Source organism: Haliotis cracherodii, unplaced genomic scaffold (assembly GCF_022045235.1).
Source record: "Haliotis cracherodii isolate W230 unplaced genomic scaffold, xgHalCrac1.p SCAF_15, whole genome shotgun sequence".
In the NCBI taxonomy this organism is placed as follows: Eukaryota; Metazoa; Mollusca; class Gastropoda; order Lepetellida; family Haliotidae; genus Haliotis; species Haliotis cracherodii.
In genome coordinates, this window is record NW_027266270.1 from 28,760,799 (window position 1) to 28,778,775 (window position 17,977).

General features: G+C 37.3%; 2 protein-coding genes across 3 annotated transcripts; one reads left to right on the plus strand and one right to left on the minus strand.

Annotated features, from left to right (window-relative positions):
- Positions 1 to 1,438: 1,438 nt before the first annotated feature.
- On the minus strand, positions 1,439 to 12,022 carry LOC139462478 (uncharacterized). 2 transcript variants are annotated; one of them, XM_071244233.1, is made up of 4 exons: positions 11,933 to 12,022; positions 9,141 to 9,344; positions 6,991 to 7,218; positions 1,439 to 6,217 (listed from the first exon to the last, which is right to left on the minus strand). In XM_071244233.1, exons 2-4 carry the CDS (start codon positions 9,319 to 9,321, stop codon positions 5,649 to 5,651), a joined length of 978 nt encoding a protein of 325 aa, XP_071100334.1. In that variant the 5' UTR covers positions 9,322 to 9,344; positions 11,933 to 12,022; the 3' UTR covers positions 1,439 to 5,648. The 2 variants fall into 2 exon arrangements, with proteins under 2 accessions (XP_071100334.1, XP_071100335.1); XM_071244234.1 differs by lacking the exon at positions 11,933 to 12,022 and adding an exon at positions 9,512 to 9,605.
- Positions 11,649 to 16,004, plus strand: LOC139462473 (synaptic vesicle 2-related protein-like). Its single transcript, XM_071244226.1, has 3 exons — positions 11,649 to 12,788; positions 13,817 to 14,098; positions 15,070 to 16,004. Exons 1-3 carry the CDS (start codon positions 12,224 to 12,226, stop codon positions 15,741 to 15,743), a joined length of 1,521 nt encoding a protein of 506 aa, XP_071100327.1. The 5' UTR covers positions 11,649 to 12,223; the 3' UTR covers positions 15,744 to 16,004.
- Positions 16,005 to 17,977: the final 1,973 nt, after the last annotated feature.

Below are 17,977 nucleotides of genomic sequence, written 5' to 3' on the forward strand. Positions count from 1 at the left end.
GTTATCTGTATAGCAAGTTCCATCCAGAAATATTCAACGGTTTTGGAGTTCTGCACCGGAAACGAGCACTGCCAACATTTTATGGTATAAGTCCAACTTGTCATGAAAACACAAACACTTAAACATACCAAATCATCAAAAGGCACCAGTTTCCAACTAGACTTATCTGTACAGCACGTTTCATCTGGAAATATTCAACGTTTTGCAGTTTCGCCCCGGAAACAAGCAGAACCCTCAAGTCCAACTTGTCATAAAAAAAAATTAGACATTTAAAAAAAAAATCCCAAACCATCAAAAGGCACCAGTTTCCAACTAGACATATCTGTAAAGGAAGTTTCAACAAGAAATTTTCAACAGTTAAGTTCTGCTCCAGAAACGGAAAACGGTCGGACGGACATGCTGATCGCTATATCCCACGCAGTTTTTCAAACGGTGGAAATAGAAAAACACGAATAATATAACAACACTCTGTGTAATTTACTCAAATTAGCCTGTTGAAATTGTGTACCTATGTGTTTATTATTTACTGATCGAAAACATGAACTCTTACTGTTAATTGAAACTGTATTTCGTTTGCTGTTGTGTGTTTATGCGACAAATTACACAATTTGGGCAGCACATAAACAGATACAAATTAGAAGTTACCCTAAACTACATTTTACGCAAAATTAATTAGAAAAAAGGCCACTCTACTAGGGGTGTCAAGATAATTGAAATATCGATATATTGCTATTGGTAAGCAGTTAAAGTTAATAAATTGTTAAATCAGTTTCCGATCAATAGTATCGATTTCAGTTAGGAATTTGCGATTAAGTCAAACGCTGTTCAAATTTGTTTTTCTTTTGATCAGGAGTGTTAGTAATTTACACATGGTAATGTGGAAGTTTCGTTTTCTTAAAATATTAGGGTAAAGAAAAAACAAATCAATCATAGCTCAAATTTTACTTTTTATTTGTTTTTTTATGGTTATCACTTTCAAAAGAAACTTCAGTTACAAGGTTTAATTAAACTCTAAAATCCATCTAAAATGATGCATTGAAAACTATTGATATTTATCGCAAAAGTTGCTTGTAATATCAATAGTTATGGCAATAGTTTCTTTCAATATCAATAGTTATGGCAATACTGATTTCCAGACCAATAGTCACCCCTACACTCTATTGTTTGAAAATACCCAATAGACTGAATCCAATGGAGTAAAAATATCTTGAATACCAAAGAAAACTATCAATACCCAATGTGAATAATATTTGTGAGTAAATACTCAATGACTAAAAACTACCTTTAGCCCTGTGGTCAGTTGTTATTTCCCCTTAAGGGCGAGCAACTTCTTTTAATGTCCTTTGGTATGACACAGCCCGAGGATCCATCCACCGACCTTATGCTCTCCTGCAGACGCTCCATCCGCCAAATGCCGAAAGCCATTGGTCTATGTCTGGTCTAGATTTGATTATTGACAGGCTGTGCTATAGCTGACAACAGTGATGTACCATCAACTTCAAACTGGCTCATACAGTTAATTTTATCCTGAATTGTGCTCCCACCCAGATAACAGACTTTATGTGATGTGGTAGACGTTTTAATAGCAGTGACAACAATCCAAGAACACAAGTAAGTTCTATTGGTCTAAACATCAAATAAGAACATTCAATAACATGTGAAATATATGTGTAAAATCATAGTTATACTTCGGTTGGAGATATGTTCTAATAAAAAATATATATGATACCATATTAACAACAAAAAAATGTCAGAAATCCTGGAATGTCACAACACACATCTATTACACATTCAAACCACTCAATATTTTATAATCTACATCATATTCACACACAAACTGAACAAAATGACAATAATTAAAATTCGTCACTCATGGCAAGATCAAATCCTTTCAAGGCCAGACCCATTTATTCTTCTACCAATTTCTTGACATCTCATTGTAAGATATTAAAGAAACAAACATTTGTGAAACAATACATTTTTAAACAGAACAGGGTATAATTAGAAGAGTTCAGTCGACTTAAAAGTAATTCCTTCACCACAGTAGCTGGGTTGTTAAAAGTCATTTATTTCGACAATCTGGATCTTTTTTGCCAAATTAATCTGTAAATCTAGATCTTTTCGATTAAATTATATTGTGTTATGTATTTGTGAAATAACTATTTATGTTTTTCTGTTTCCCTTCAGCTGTCAGTTTTATAATTGACCTGGGTCCACTTGCACAAAGCATTCTTAGTGTTTCGACTATCAAAAGTCTATGTTAAAGTGTGCAAGTTACAATCGTCGAACATCTAAGACTGTCTAGTGAAAATTGACCCTGACCACATTCTAATTCACTTTAACACAATTTGGAGCATAAAATCAGATTATTGTTATTCTTATGTCAGAATGGTGAAACATCTCTCTCATTATTCACAGCACTAAACTGGATGGCCGTAATACCCGTCGTCATAAAGATTAATTTGTTTTAACCCAGTATTTATATCACAGCATCTCAGCTTGATGTGGTTGAAAAGCCTGAGTGGATGAGTGTGAGTGAGTGAGTTGGGTTTAACGCCGCTTTTAACACTATTATTGTTATATCACGGCTTGTCAGCTTCATGTGGGAGGAAAGCCCGAAGTGATGCAGGTCTCAGACATTTACCACTTCAGTGAAACCCAGGAGCACAGATAAGGTGCTGACAAACCTAGAAACATAATAAGGGCGAACCAGGATGCGAACCCTTAATCATAAGTTTCTGGTGCGCCCAAGGGACGCAACTCTGCACAGCGAATCACAGTGCCTTTGATGACTGGGCCACCTGTGCCCCCTGAAAAGCCTGAAGCAATGCGGGTCTTAAATGTTCTTCATGAAGTCCATGGGTATAGTGCTGACAAACCTAGAAACATACAGAGAGCGAACCAGTTTAACAAAACCACATCTGTTCATCATGTGCAACTATTCTGCAGGAAACTGCTGGAATGTGCTTCCCCTAATATGATTTGTATGTTTATATTAAAAAGTCAGTATATTATAGTGATATTATACATTATAGCTAAAATAGATACAAATATCATTTAACTGCCCGTATGTTATCAGAAATTCTAGCTAAAATGGATAGATGGTCGATATTGTTGTTTCTTTTTATTTGATAACAAATCCATTCATTTTAGCTATAACAAGGGTAACACTATTTTTCAGGACATTATCATTTGCAGAAGCCCTCGGGCTGTTAATGGAAGAACTCCGGCTTCTGCAAATGATAATGTCCTGAAAAATAGCATTGCCCATATATTGCAAGTCTTCTTTCCATACTCTGTTTGCAAAGACAAAAGATGAGGAAATTTCTCCTATCTGATTTGTTCGGTATGTTAGTTGTAGTTTTCCTAATTCTCAGTACTTAAATTCAGTTACATTATATATAATACTTAATTATCTTCAAATGTCCAGTTAAATAAGTGTTATTAATATTACCTCTCAAAAAGAGAAGCGACCAAGATTCTAATAACCTTGTATGTGTTTATAAACTCTGTTGGTATGTTGGTACAAATACCCTCTGATCTTCATGAAAACGCTCCTGGTGGTATTAATACTCTGCGATGTATATGGCTGTATTTGTACATGTATATGGGAAATAATAATAAAATAAAAAATAAAAAAATAAAAAATAAAATACATTACTTCAATACAAATTAGTAATGGATCAAAAGTCATCTATGTACTGTCACAATAGAGTATTTCATTTTCACAAGGTAAGACATTTTCTAGATATTCTAGATACACATCTTGCTTTGTATCAATACATCATGTCATGATCTGAAGCTCAAGATGTTCCCAAACTTTGTCAAGGGGAAGCTTAACATTGTCAGCAATTATTTGTACAGCAGTTGTATCCATTTTTGTATTTGAAAGAAACACAACAACCCTGGTATTAACTGTAACAGTACTCGATAGCATAAATTTTCTAATTATAACCATTTCCATATCTATAGCTTACATCATCTGAAAATGATTTCAGGAAACATATTCAGGATACCAACCTTTCTAAATCAAACTAGAGGTGTTTGAAGGTACAGTCAAGTCTCGTTAATCCGACAATCGGCTTTATCCGACACTAATGATGTGAACCGATTAAATCAGTGCTATTTATACCCGTTAATCCGACCTAATTTGCAACGAATTACCGAAATCACTCATTTATCAGTCTCGTTAATCCGACGCAGTGATTAGCATACTCCGTGGTCTAGAGGTGTTTGCAAGTACAAGTACTTGCAAAAACAGAAGCAGATCCTTCACTGGTATTTCCCCATGTATTCTTAAGTCTTAAAATATCACCCTGTACTTGCAGTCCACAAACATTACTTCCACACCTTGACCTTAACCAAGACGACAATTACCAACTATTACCAAGTCTCAGGACTGTTTAGGTATAAGTGTAACAGTAACAATGACCTTGGCCTTAAAAATAACTTGACCAAAACCTTTTCACAAGCAGCGACCCATACTTGAGGTTTACCAAGTTTAATGATACACGTACAAGCATCAATACCACAAAATTTTGAGTGAGAATTTTTGATTTCATTCCAGCAAAATCTTATGGGTCACAACATTATATTCTGGGGATCTTTTGATTTTGCCTGGAGATATATTTTGGGTCATTGATTCAAAACCTCTGCAATCTAATTTGTTTTTCACAACACATTTCTTTCAGGATATCCAGCATGTCAGCAAACAATTTGAGGACAATCATTTTACTAGATTTATTCTGGAACTAATCTTTTTTTCCCCCAAAGGATTCCAGTTTTTTTTTCAAGTTGAAATTATAAGCAGGGTCCTGGGCTCTGATTTGTCCTGTCGTCAGAAAGTGCCCCAGTGATCACTACCTCACTTCAGATGTATTAAGTTATGAGGAAAAGCTCTGATTATAATCGATTAATAAGAACTTGAGATAGTTATTGATATAAAATTATATTCAGGGAGATTATTATTGAAAAGATTTTATGTATCTGATATATTTTAATAAAACTTTAATTGATTAGCAGCTTAAGGTATACTAATCTTTGAAAAGAAGTTCATTTCACAATGAAGCATTCAACACTGCTACCTCTACATATTCTTTATGAATAGTCAAACATGGCAACCCCTTTCAAAACTTCCTGGGACAACACTGATAATCGTATCACATTGGAAAGGAAACACAACACATATTAGGAGGTATAGCCAGAGCTGTTAAAATAAAAACTCAAAGGTTAAAAAAGGAGATTGGCCAATACCCTAAATGATAAACTGAGTGATTTTACACCGCTTTTAGCAGTATTCCAGCAATATTATGAGAGGGGGCACTGGAAATGGGCTTCACACATTTTACACATGTGGGGAGTCAAACCCAGGTCTTTGGTGTGACGAGTGAATGCTTAACCACTAGGCTACCCCACCACCTCATACTCTAAACATGCTTTGACTGATATGTCAGTTATCTCAAGTCATATCAGGGGGAAAGTAATGCAGTTTACCACCATCACACCAAGGATTACAAATGGGTTGAATCAAGGAATGGAGGCTACGATCAGCCAATGCTGGTACGACTAAGGGACACAACTCTGCAAAACAAGCTGCATGAGAGCCAAACAAAAATATTTTGAATTTTTAGCCAAGAAGTTTTTCACTTTCATTTCAACTTATTAAATAAGTTTTTTTTATCCCAATCTAATCTTAGATGATGTAGCAAGGACTCAAAACATTGTTGTCTAGTTTTCTCGCTTTTCTTTAAATCATCTATCATAGCTGCAACAAAAGGGTCATCTAAAGGAAAATGATTGTCCCTGCACTCTATATGGATCCCTGTCAAAACAGCCACACCTCTGCCAAATGTTGTTTTCACAATTGAAGCGGGAGCTCCTTCCACTGATGAATATTTGGCTAGAATATCAAAATTTGGAACTAAGTCACTGGTATGCAAAGAGTTCTCTCCCCATGAGGGTGATCCCAAGTCTGTCTGATGGTCAATGGCTGCCCTGGGAATGGTTTCCAGTGTTTGTCCAGAGAGTTGGTTTCTGAGGTGATCCTTCATGACGGCCTTGGCATGGTTGTATGGCTGAAAATGCCCCCCTCCGTTGAAGTAGGAATGAAATTTCACAACCTTTTGCAGATTTGAGTCCCAGAATTCTGTGGGCACTGCAACTGCACCTTGGAAGGAGTTGTATTTGAAATTTGGAAACACGGGACCTTCACAGAGACCTAAAGAGTGAGAGAAGTATTTAAAGGGAGATTGTTGCAATGGTTATGTACAACATGATGACAAAGGTTTGTTTATTTGTTGTTTAATGCTGCACTCGGCAATATTCCACATATATGACGGTAGCCAGTACAAAATAGATGACATATGATAAAGAAGTTATCACACGTGTGTGTTTTGGGGTGCCAAATATCATCATTAGGAACAAACACACCAAAGCTCCCTATATACAATGCAAATGTAGCCTTCTAATTTCACCACTCGTTAACATTGTTGTCCACCTGTATCATGACTAGCAAACTCAAATGTGCTGTCTGCTGTTTATGTATGTAACCTACACCTTATAAGTATATTACATGTCATGTCCCTTAATGTGAAAATATGCAACATCACATACTGACTTGAATAAAAAAATATCCAGTGGTTGATGTTTTGAACAACAATCCATGTTGTCAGGGTAAGAGTACACACTATTAACCACGTAACCGAGCCTGATCCCCGGATCCATTTGGTCGCCTCTTACGACCAGCAATATTGTGGGTACCCTTTAGAACCCAGAATCCCCACTGGGTGATCAAACAACTATGGTTATATGCTGATTTGTAAAGTTAGTGAGTGCGTAATGATTACTTGTTTAGTGTTGCTTTTACCAATATTGCAGCCATATCCCAGCAGTCAGAAACTTGAATTCCGCTTCCACCAAACACTTCCCATGAACCACAGCACTCACTCATTAATTGTGAATATTAAATATAATATACAAAAGTTCAAATACCTGGGAAAAATTTCAGATGTCTTTCTCCACAAACATCTAAAGGTCCACCTTTGTCGAATTCAATAAAGTCACAGGCGAAGTAGCCCCCTGAACACAACCCGAGGTAGGACCCCCCTTGGAGGACATAGTTTCGGATAATCTGTATCCCACGATCCCCCAGTGCACGGATGAGGCCAAGGTCATATCCTCCACCAACAGCAAGCAGTGCAGCGTCCTTGACCCAGTGACCTGTCCAAGGTAAAGGACAAATTAAAAGTGGTGCAACTTGTTCAGTAAATTTCTTGTTTAAATACCCAAAGTATATATTTGATTGTCATAAATCACACTGTAAATGAGAGAAATTAAGAATCAAAGTCAAGGGGTCCTGGTCATAACCATATAATGTCAAAGTTCAAAATGTCAAGTTTTGGGGGTCCCTAGATTCAAATACCATTGCATATAACCTGAAAGACCCCAGGATCCATCACAAATTGTCTTTATTTTCCACATTATTTGTGAGAAAAAAATAAAATTAACAGGATGATGTGTCAAACTGCATTTTACAAACGAACCTGTCCTTAATATGCAAAGAAGTTTAAATGAATTTTTTTAATGTGGGCATGCAAAATATATACAATTAACAGGAGAATGTGTCAAACTGGATTCTATAAACAAACCTGTCCTCAATATGCAAAGACGCTTAAATGATAAGAAATGTCTTTTGTCACTGTTCATTTGTCATTGGTTAAAACATCCCATTACCCAATGATCAGGACAAGCAAATTTTCTAACGCGGTTCGCATAAAACAGCTGTTTGATTAAACTGACTTTAGCTTGCGCTATGTCACGTGACTTCCACTGAGTCAGTAAAAAGCGTGCTGCTTTTTGCTTTTAAGCAGGGTATAAGGGATTTATTCTGCCTCTCAGAAATCCATGTATAGCCTGAAGTGCTTGTGGCGGGGTATAAGATTTATTCCCCAGCTGAGAAATTTATCACCCTCAAAGACGGGATACACAGTATTTTATCAAGATCACGTGGACCAATCAGATCTCATCATTATGACATGGAAGTATGAACAGTAAGAGTTGTTGTCAATTGATCATTATACGTCAAAATCTTGTTTTTCAAATAGCCAAACCAAAAGATGCCTTAATGTTGCAAATGTTGATTGTTTTTTTCTAAAATAGTGACTCATCAAACTGTACCATATGTAAAAAACTAACCGGTAATATACCAAAATATTACACTTTTGATCAATGTTATTTTAAATATATACAGTGTTTCACATAGTCAACAATAGATCATTGACGTGTGAACATCTGATCAATATTTTCAAACTATTCTAAAAGATCATTTCACACAATAATATTAATGTATGTGCATAAAAAAATGCTAACATAATAACATGACAGGAAATACAAAGCTGTACATCACCCTGTATTATATTTTTTTTATCGCAAAATAAAACTTTTCATTCAAAATGTCTCTTGTGAGAAATTGTTTTCCAAAATGAACATTGTGATATTCTGACAATCATGACACTTCTCTCTAATGTATGAAAGAGTTCAACCTTTTAAGCAGCCATGAAGAAATGGGCTATCACTTGCATGGGTACATGTCATGTCATCAGTTTTTAATCACTTTTTTAAATGTAGAGTTTCGTTCAACAACAAACTCAATCAGGCAAGTGGTTTTATCGTATTTATTGTCCTTGGGCAAATCAATTAAAAAAATATGGACTCCCTGCACTGAAGCTCACCTGGATGTGTAGTTATTAGTCAACAGTTCCAAATGTGAACAACAGCTGCTGTCAACACTGAATATCCTCACTATATTTCCTCAATGCTTAATACAGCATAGTAATCAGTAACAAAGGAACATATTCACTTCCTGATTTTATGACACTTCAACCTCACAATATGGTAAATAAAGCATGTGTTTTAGTGTTGGCTATATAATAAAATTATTAAAAAAGACAGCAAATAGAAATAATTTCAAGTTTAGCACGTTTATTTATTAATAAAAGCAACAAGGCTGTCTGTTACATCTTTCCAATGCCATCAACTTGATAAACTAAACTGCTAATTATACATAGGTTGTATCATAGACCATACACTATTATGTTATGGCCCCTGGTTATATATACAAGGCTATCCATGACGCAACTTACCCTTGATGATGTCAGCAGGTTCAATATAAGCAACTGTGTATGTCTCCTTAACAGCCCCCTTCAGCGATGCAAACAGCTCCATGCGACACTTCTCTTCAGCCCCTTCCCCATGATACACGTACACCTTACGTTTAGACATCCTCAGCAGTCGCATCAGAGAAAGAAGCCCTAAATACACCATCCACGCTCTCACAATGCCACCACCTGAAAACCAATGTCAAAAGCGTTAAAGAGAAATTCTATATCGACCCTGTTTGGGAGCACATGTGTGGAGCCCCACCACCATATCTTCGCCATGGCATGTGAGTCGCGCTTTGTAATTCTAGTTCAATAAATACGTTTGGACATTAATTGTTATTGCACAAACTCACATTTTGAAGTCGCGGTGGCATATTTCGTTACACTACAGTATTATCGAATGGCAGGTGTTGAACATTATTAATGTTCATGGACTTCAGTGAGGCGATCACTCGTACGATTCGTGATTTTATGAAATTGTGGATCAATCGTTGCTAAAACGACACAGGAATGCGTCACACATGCAGCATCGTCAATAGTAGTAGTAATGTTTACAAAAGTACCATTTTGATGCAACATATTCTCCATGATTTACACATTAACATAATCTTATATATACTATTATTTCAACTTATAAAAATGTATTTTAATCGTTTTATGATTGGTTGAATAATATATCTACAAACAGAATTAATACATATCATCAATGATCACGATGCCATGCATTTGCCAGGAATAAATAAGTTTTACTCACATGCACACTTTAATTAACAATGTTGAGTAACTCATATCGGAAGTAGAGTAAATGAACAGAATATTAATATACCTTTCAGATCAATTTTTCATTTCAGCGCTCCCTGTTTATTTTCAGCTACTGAATATTTGTCACAATTTATTAGTCCTGCACCATGACCGTGGAATATATTTATTTTATGAAAAAATAATCTAGAAATGCATACAAAAGCAAGTCTAGCCAGCTCAGGCTAGCTCTGTCTGAAATCAGCATAGGGATTTTTAATTTTTTTTTAGTCAAGAAGGATATTGTGTAATATAAGATTTCAGAGTCTAAATGTTAGTCTAACAATTTATCAATGACATTGGCTATTGTTAGCTTTCTGTGGGTATTCAATATATATTGAACCCCACTGGTTCCAGTCTATTGAGTATATTTACACCAGTCATTAGATATTTTTAAAAATAATTCTTTATAATGTTTTTTTTCTTAAAATGCTTTTTCAGGTTACTTCTAATTTGTATCTGTTCCTGTGCAGTCCCAAGCGTGTACTCACAACAGCGATACACATGTCTAATAACAAAGCGAGTTCACGTATGTGTGATGCCTGTATAATTCGATCAATAAATAAAGATCGGAAAAGAAATACAGACCCGCAACATTGGGTGATTACTCAGTGTTGTCATACTACTGTTTTTGTTTTTAATTATTTCCTGATTAGTTGTGCGCAAGCAACTCACAATTAATTGGGAATGTATTTTATACACATACACAACTTATCTGGAGCTCTGTCATTTTCAATGGCAAATCATGAATGTAAACGCCCAGCCCTAGATATTGTGCAATGAATGTTCGGCAGCTTGATTCCGGAGAGCTTCTGGGACAGATGTGATGTCTTTTTAGGCAAGTGATTTTTGCAAGAAATATGGCTGTTCACCCAGCAGTGAATGGGTAGCCAGTAGGATGAGATGGTTATGGGACTGTTAAAATTTAAAATATAAATATGCACATTATATTATCATTATTATACAGACGAACATAACCCTGTGGTGACCTCCGATATAATATGGACTAATGACCAAAAGAAAACAAACAAAAATACCTTTTTCCAAATAAAATAATACATGGAGTGTATTATCATGTCACATATACCTCACCCCCACATCCACCCGTACCCCGCCATTTAAGAAATCTTGTATCCGTCTATGATAAGACCACGTCGTGTTACTGGAATATTGCTATCGGTGTAAAAACAAACTCACACAAACCTAGGGGGTGGGTGGGGAGGGATTGGTGGGAAGTGGTGTATGTGTGTGTGTGTGTGTGTGTGTGTGTCGCGATGATTAGATACTTCTTTCAGTTACAGCTGCAAAACCAGCATATACAGTCTGAAGCAAAACTATATTTTTCAAGGGATATCGGGGAAAACATTTCTTTCGATTAATCACAATACAATCGGCAGGAACTATAAACTTTCTGTAACAAAAGACACACGGATCGGAGTATCGGTTTAGCAGGTCCGGACTAGCGCGGTTTCAGTGTATATGGTAGCCCCACACCCGTCAACATATTCTATTTCCCTCGGAAAAACGGTAAATTAGTACAACATTTTAATAATTACAGCTGCTACACGGAATAGTACTTTAAACACGACCTTGAAAATTAATGAATCAACATTAATGAATAGCTCCATTTCCGCACAAAAAGTCAGACTTTACAATTTCCCATGCCATGTGTTTAACATGTCGATGTCCAATTTCAGGTCACAGGTGTCTATCATTCACGTAAACATGACAATCTGAGTTGCAATGCGGTGTGAAATAGCACAGCTCGAACCAACGATGAAGTCATGGCCATCCGCTATTGTATGTAACAATCAAACTACCGCCTACATTGTTAAACAATGTTGAATGTGTTTGTGACCAGCACACTGCTCTGGATTACATCCACTCGGTGAGATGCGACATGGATAATTCAGTGCCTCACGGGGAAAATAGTTACTGTAGAGATGTAACAATTGGATTAAGACGGGTCTACCTACCGGCATTTCGTTTGCACTGGCAACTGTATCGAGAATATTGTTATGAGTTAGCATCACGGACAGAGCAAACCAACGTTTCAATGTCAGAGCTTCGGCAATGATGAGGCTCTTAAGGGATGGATCATGCCACCGAGAATCACAATTTCGAGCAACCATAAACATTCCATGTAGAATTTGGAGTGATATCTAAACCCTCATGCATTAAATGCGCTTATCAAACCTTTTTTTCTGTTTACCTTATACATATTCAGGAATATATTTCCTTGAGTGAAAAGTCAATTAATAATCAATATGACGACAGGGGACTCTGATATTGGCTTGGCGAATGGAGTGATGACTACATCTCCAGATGAACCGTCTTCACCAAGTAAAGAACCGATGCAACCCTTCACTCCTGAAGACGAGATAGAGTCTGAAACATGTCTGCTGCAAGATCACGAAGACAAAGACAAGAAGATCATCCACCTTGATGATGCCCTATCACAAATTAAGTTTGGACTCTTCCACATAAAGATGCTGATTCTCGCTGGCGGTGGATATTTCGCCGTTTGTTCTGAAATTCTGGTGTTTGTTTTCCTCAGTGAACCCGTGAAGAAGGAATGGAATCTCAACCACTATGACTTTGCCTGGCTTCCTTTCTTCAGTGGAGTGTGTGGTATTGTTGGAGGGTATGTTTTCGGCGTGTTGAGCGACAGGATTGGACGCCAGATTCCCTTCATCGTGTCCATATCAGTGTGTTGTGTGTTTGGGGTGGCATCGGCATTTGCTCCTTCCTACATCCTCCTGGTGATACTGCGATCCCTCGTCTCTGTCGGGACTGGGGGACTGGAGTCGGTGGACTTTGTCCTGCTGCTGGGTCAGTATTAATTAGTTATAGTGAGTGAGTGAGTTGAACGCCGCTTTGAACAGTATGTCACTTATGCCACCGTGTTAGCTTAAAAAAGGAAAGCGCAATTGATGCAGGTCTTAGCGATTTATCACTTTGTTGAAAGCACCGGCACTGGTATTAGCTAAAAGCCGAGGAACTTAGGTATCATAACCAAGGCCAATCTGGGATTCGAACCCATTAACATCGGATCCTGGCATGCCTGGGGGACTCAACTATGCACAGTTATGTTTTTAGTTTGTTTGGTGTTTAACGCCGCACTCAGCAATATTCCAGCTATATGACAACGGTCTGTAAATAATCGAGTTTGGATTAGATAATCCAATGATTGATATCATGAGCATCGATCTACGCAATTGGGATATGATGACATGCTTCAACAAAGCCTTACCACCCGATCCCGTTGGTCCCGACAAGCATAGTCACCTTTTTACGGCAAGCATGGGTTGCTGAAGACCTATTCTAACTCGGATCTTCACGGGATATGGCCAGACGCATTCTCCATCTCTTTTCACTACACTAATCATTGACACGCACAATACGGCAGATCAGATCCGAATATGTGAGGTCCTTCTTTGTGGCGTTAACCGCCGTGATATTGCTGAATGTGTCGGGGAAAGCATACTCTTATAAAAGGTTATATTTTGAAACCATTATGTTTGTGGGACCAGTTTATCACAGCCACACATTGAAATACTTTAATAGTCTAGTTGTGGAGTTATAACTATATAAATGTGTATCTCAATCGTCCTGTGGGGACTGTGTGATTGCAATGAGTTTGATGTTAGCCGCTTTTAGCAGTATTCCAGCAACATCACGGCAGGGGACACCATGAATGGGCTTCACACATTGGACCTATGTTGGGAATCGAACCCAGGGCTTCGGCGAGTGGAGCGAACGCTTTATCCACAAGGTTACCCAACCGCCGCCTGTGATTACAAATGATGGCAATCCTATGCTTTTCTTCTTCTTTCATCTCTTCTTGTTTTTGATTACAGAATTTCTTCCAAAACGAAACCGAGGCTCTTACATGGTGTTCATTACATTCTGTGGTGCACTCGGTGCTGTGGCTGCGGGGGGTTTTGCGTGGCTCATCCTGCCTCGCTTTGGATGGAGGTGGTTTGTCGGCGCATGTGCAGTTCCGTCCATAATCGTGTTTATTCTGAGATTCATCGTGCGAACAGAATCACCACGTTATCTCATGATAAGCGGCCAGAAGGAAAAAGCAATGAAGGTTCTTAAGAATATAGCAACACAAAATAAAACGGAATTACCCGAAGGTAAGGCATGTGACATATATCCATATAATTGAAATAAATTCAGCCTTAAGTTTCTTTATTTTCAAATACTAGTATCCTGAACAGTGTATCTGATTTGGAAACCACAATACTAAACTCATTAAAGTCCTATGTTAGTGCTCACTACCGCTACACTTTGACCTGAGGACATCTCATTACAGGTCAATTGTGTATATATCAACTTGGTCTCGTCGCTATATGGCTGAAATAATGCCGATGTGACGTTAAATTTTAACTCACTCATAACAGGTCAGAACAATCATTCATCCAACCAATCACAGCGTCGTCCATCAGATGCTGAAGCTAAAGTCCCAATGTGTTTTCTAATCATAACCCGCGAAAAGGTTAACACCAGGCAATAAATGAAATGGCACACAACCTTTTTGCAGAGGTGTAAATAAGTATTGTCCACAGGAAGATATAACAAAACAGATGCTCGGAGTGTTTCAAACACTGGACGAGAAGAATTTAATTTATTTTGAACACTTCAATCTCAATATTGTAATGAAATTCCGTTTTCTTTAGTGAGGACCGAGGTGTGGAAGTCTACGGAAGCGTAGTAGGGCCACGGTGAAATTTAATGTCTAAGTATCTCCTACGTAGAACTTAGTATCTCCTACGTAGGACTTCCTATCTCCTACATACGTAGGACTTAATCAATGAGGCTTGAATAGAACACACTATATATCAGTACTAATTCCTACGTAGGAGATACTAAGTCCTACGTAGGAGATAGTGATTTCTAGGCCATACTTAGTCCTTCGTAAGAGATAGTAAGTCCTACGTAATAGATAGTAAGTCCTACGTGGGAGACGGTAAGTCCTACGTAGAAGATACTTAGACAAAAAACAATTTCACCGTGGCCCTACTACGCTTCCGTAGAAGTCAGAGCAATACATACATCCTTTGATATGTTGACGCTAGTATGGTAAGACACATGGTGTTTGTTTCAGGTGAAATAATCTGCCCAGTTTCTACCGCTCGCGGAAGAATACAGGACCTTTTTTCTCCCGAGCTCCGCAGAAGAACACTGTTCATGAGCCTCATCTGGTTCTTTCAGTCAACCGGCTACTGGGGAGTCACCATCTACCTCCCAGAATACATGAACTCGCTGGGGGTGAATTCCTACATGAACATGTTCACTATCTTTATAGGTGAACTACCAGGAATTGCTCTTGCAATGATCGTCATAGAAAGACACATGCTCGGAAGGATCAACAGTCTTAAATTCTTCTCGTTCTTTACCGGGGCGTCGCTTCTTGTCTTTGCTTTCGTTCCTTTAGAAAGTATCAAAGCCGCACTTGTTGTTGTATGTTATTTCTTCATGGTGCCTATATACTCGATACTGAATGCATTTACCCCGGAAATATATCCCACAGATGTGCGGAGCACTGCCATGGCTTGGGCTAACATCGTCATTGAAATCCCGGGCTTGATTACTCCTTTCATCGGTGCCATGTTATTGTCGTCTGATATTGTCTGGCTATATCCGGTCACGTGGACCGCTTGCTTCCTGCTTCAGTTCATATTCTGCTTCTTTGTGGGCGTGGAAACTGCGGGGGAGGAGCTGAATGACAGAAAAGGTTGTGGGAAGCAGCCAGACAGTCACGTGTCCAGCACAGTGTAGGAGGAGTTTGTATGTGTTTTTATTTGTATGTGTTGTCGTTTGCTGTGGGCATACGCGTGTCAACAATCAAATGATGCCTTGCAGTGTGAATGCGGATCTGAAGTCGTGTGATGACAGTGTGAATTCTGTATGATCTGGACAACCTATGTTCACGCGAAACCGTGCCGTGACAGTATAAAGTGCGCCTGTGCAGCAGGCTCAAATCAATCCCTTAAAGTTTCACTCTTTGAGCCAAGGTTCATTCAGCCGAGACTAAGGTATCTGGGTAAAAATCTCAAAACCGACAAATTTTCTGATATCAACTTGCAAAAAAAAAAGTGTCCCTTATATAATTTTTCTCTTGATATTAGAGAATATGATACTTGAGAAGTACTTTCTAGTTCAGTGCAGGGCAGTGATGTGTTTAATTAATTAGAAAATAATTAATGAATTAGCCTAATCTGCTAGGACATTCAACTCCGTTACGGATCACAAAATGGAAAGTAATTTTAATAGCGCTAGGTTGCTTTGAAATATAAAATCATATTCAGCAATTAACATTAAGTGTGAATACAATTCAGTGTTAAACAAATGGAAACTGGCTAAATAAAATGTATGATTGGACATTTGTAAGTGCTCGCTCCATATTTCAAAAGTTTGCCTAGACAACAAAGTCTTTTACATGAAAGACGGTAACCAAAATATAGTATTTTTCATCTTTTGTCACAACATATATTATCATTAATCCTAATCTAAAGTTAAAACTCATAAAAACAACAAAGTTTTTCGTCAGTTGTCAAAAGAAGTCATCTATTAAAAAAATTCTGACGTAACAGAGTTGAGTTTGTTGTAACGGAGTTGTAACTCATATATTTTGTTATTGCTCTCTAGCATAAAATAACAACCTTTTCATCCCTTTTGAGATGAAATGTGAAAATACATGCACTGTGTTGTGTTACTTGTCAGGACTTTGGTACTCATGGTTTATGAGCCAGTTTCTGCAGTAATGGCATACAAAAGTGGGTCTACTAAATTACTAATGTTTAACCCTTTGTATAACGTTGAAATAAATAAGCACAAAGTTGCTTAAAATGCTATTTAAGATCACTTTAATATAGTTACAAAACTTCAAGATCAAATCTCAGATCAATCATATCATCTACACTGTCAGAAAATATGTTGTTTATACATGCATAATGAAATTGCTTTCTGCAGCCAAAACACAATAGCCAGGCACTCCCATCAATGTAAAAGACAACAGTTCTGTCTTCAATAATTAGTCCACTGTCTGAAAGAGTGTTATCAATAGTATCAAATCCACATTTTGCACAGGTCCTAACATCTTGTTCATCCGAAACATCAGAGCAGTCTGAGTGACTATTTTTAGAAAAAGTTCTTACTACAGACTGTGGGAAAATTATTTGCCAGGTATAGGGTTAAAATAAAATAAAATATTCTTGAAGAACAAAGCTATGTACTGACAATAACTATCGAAATTGTGCAGATGCACAAATTTTTCCTCTCCGTTACGCTGTACAGCATTACAGAGTTGAGTGTAACGGAGTTGAGAAACCTTACTATAAATGGCTCATATCCCAGCATGCTTTGCTTTTTATGGAAATTAAAATACTCACTGCTAACATGGTCTTGCTAACCAATTTCTCTTGGAAAAGTGAAGGAAATTAGAATGAGATATAGATCTATAGACAATGTAACAGAGTTGAGGCTCAGAAAACATACTGTACTTAACAGACATATCTTGATGTCATTGGCTTGAACATTGTACCTAAATGTGGCATCTATCTATCACCAGCAGGTGATCTTCATACACATGTTGCCAAAAGAGGAAGCGTATGAGAGTTATCTCCCATAGCACAGTTATTTTTTTAGTATTGGTACGTTGTAACGGAGTTGAGTGCCTTTTGAGGGACATCTTTTTTTTCCTAATTTATTTTTTTTCAATTAGGTTTTAGATAATAATGATAGGATACGTGTAATTAATGTTCATTTGAGAGTGTGAAAAACAAAATTTGTTACATTTTTAGAATATTTAGATATAGATAAGGTATTATTTTTTAGTCTGGTCCAGCTGAGGGACAGCCATGTTTTTAGTAAATCCAGAAAATATTTGCTTATAAACAAACAAATATTAACTTGAAAGTACATTTTTTTAGCATTTTACATTTGAAGAAAGGTAATCTACTTGTGAATAGTCTTGAAAAGGAAATCAAATATTTTAAAATACATTTCTGCAA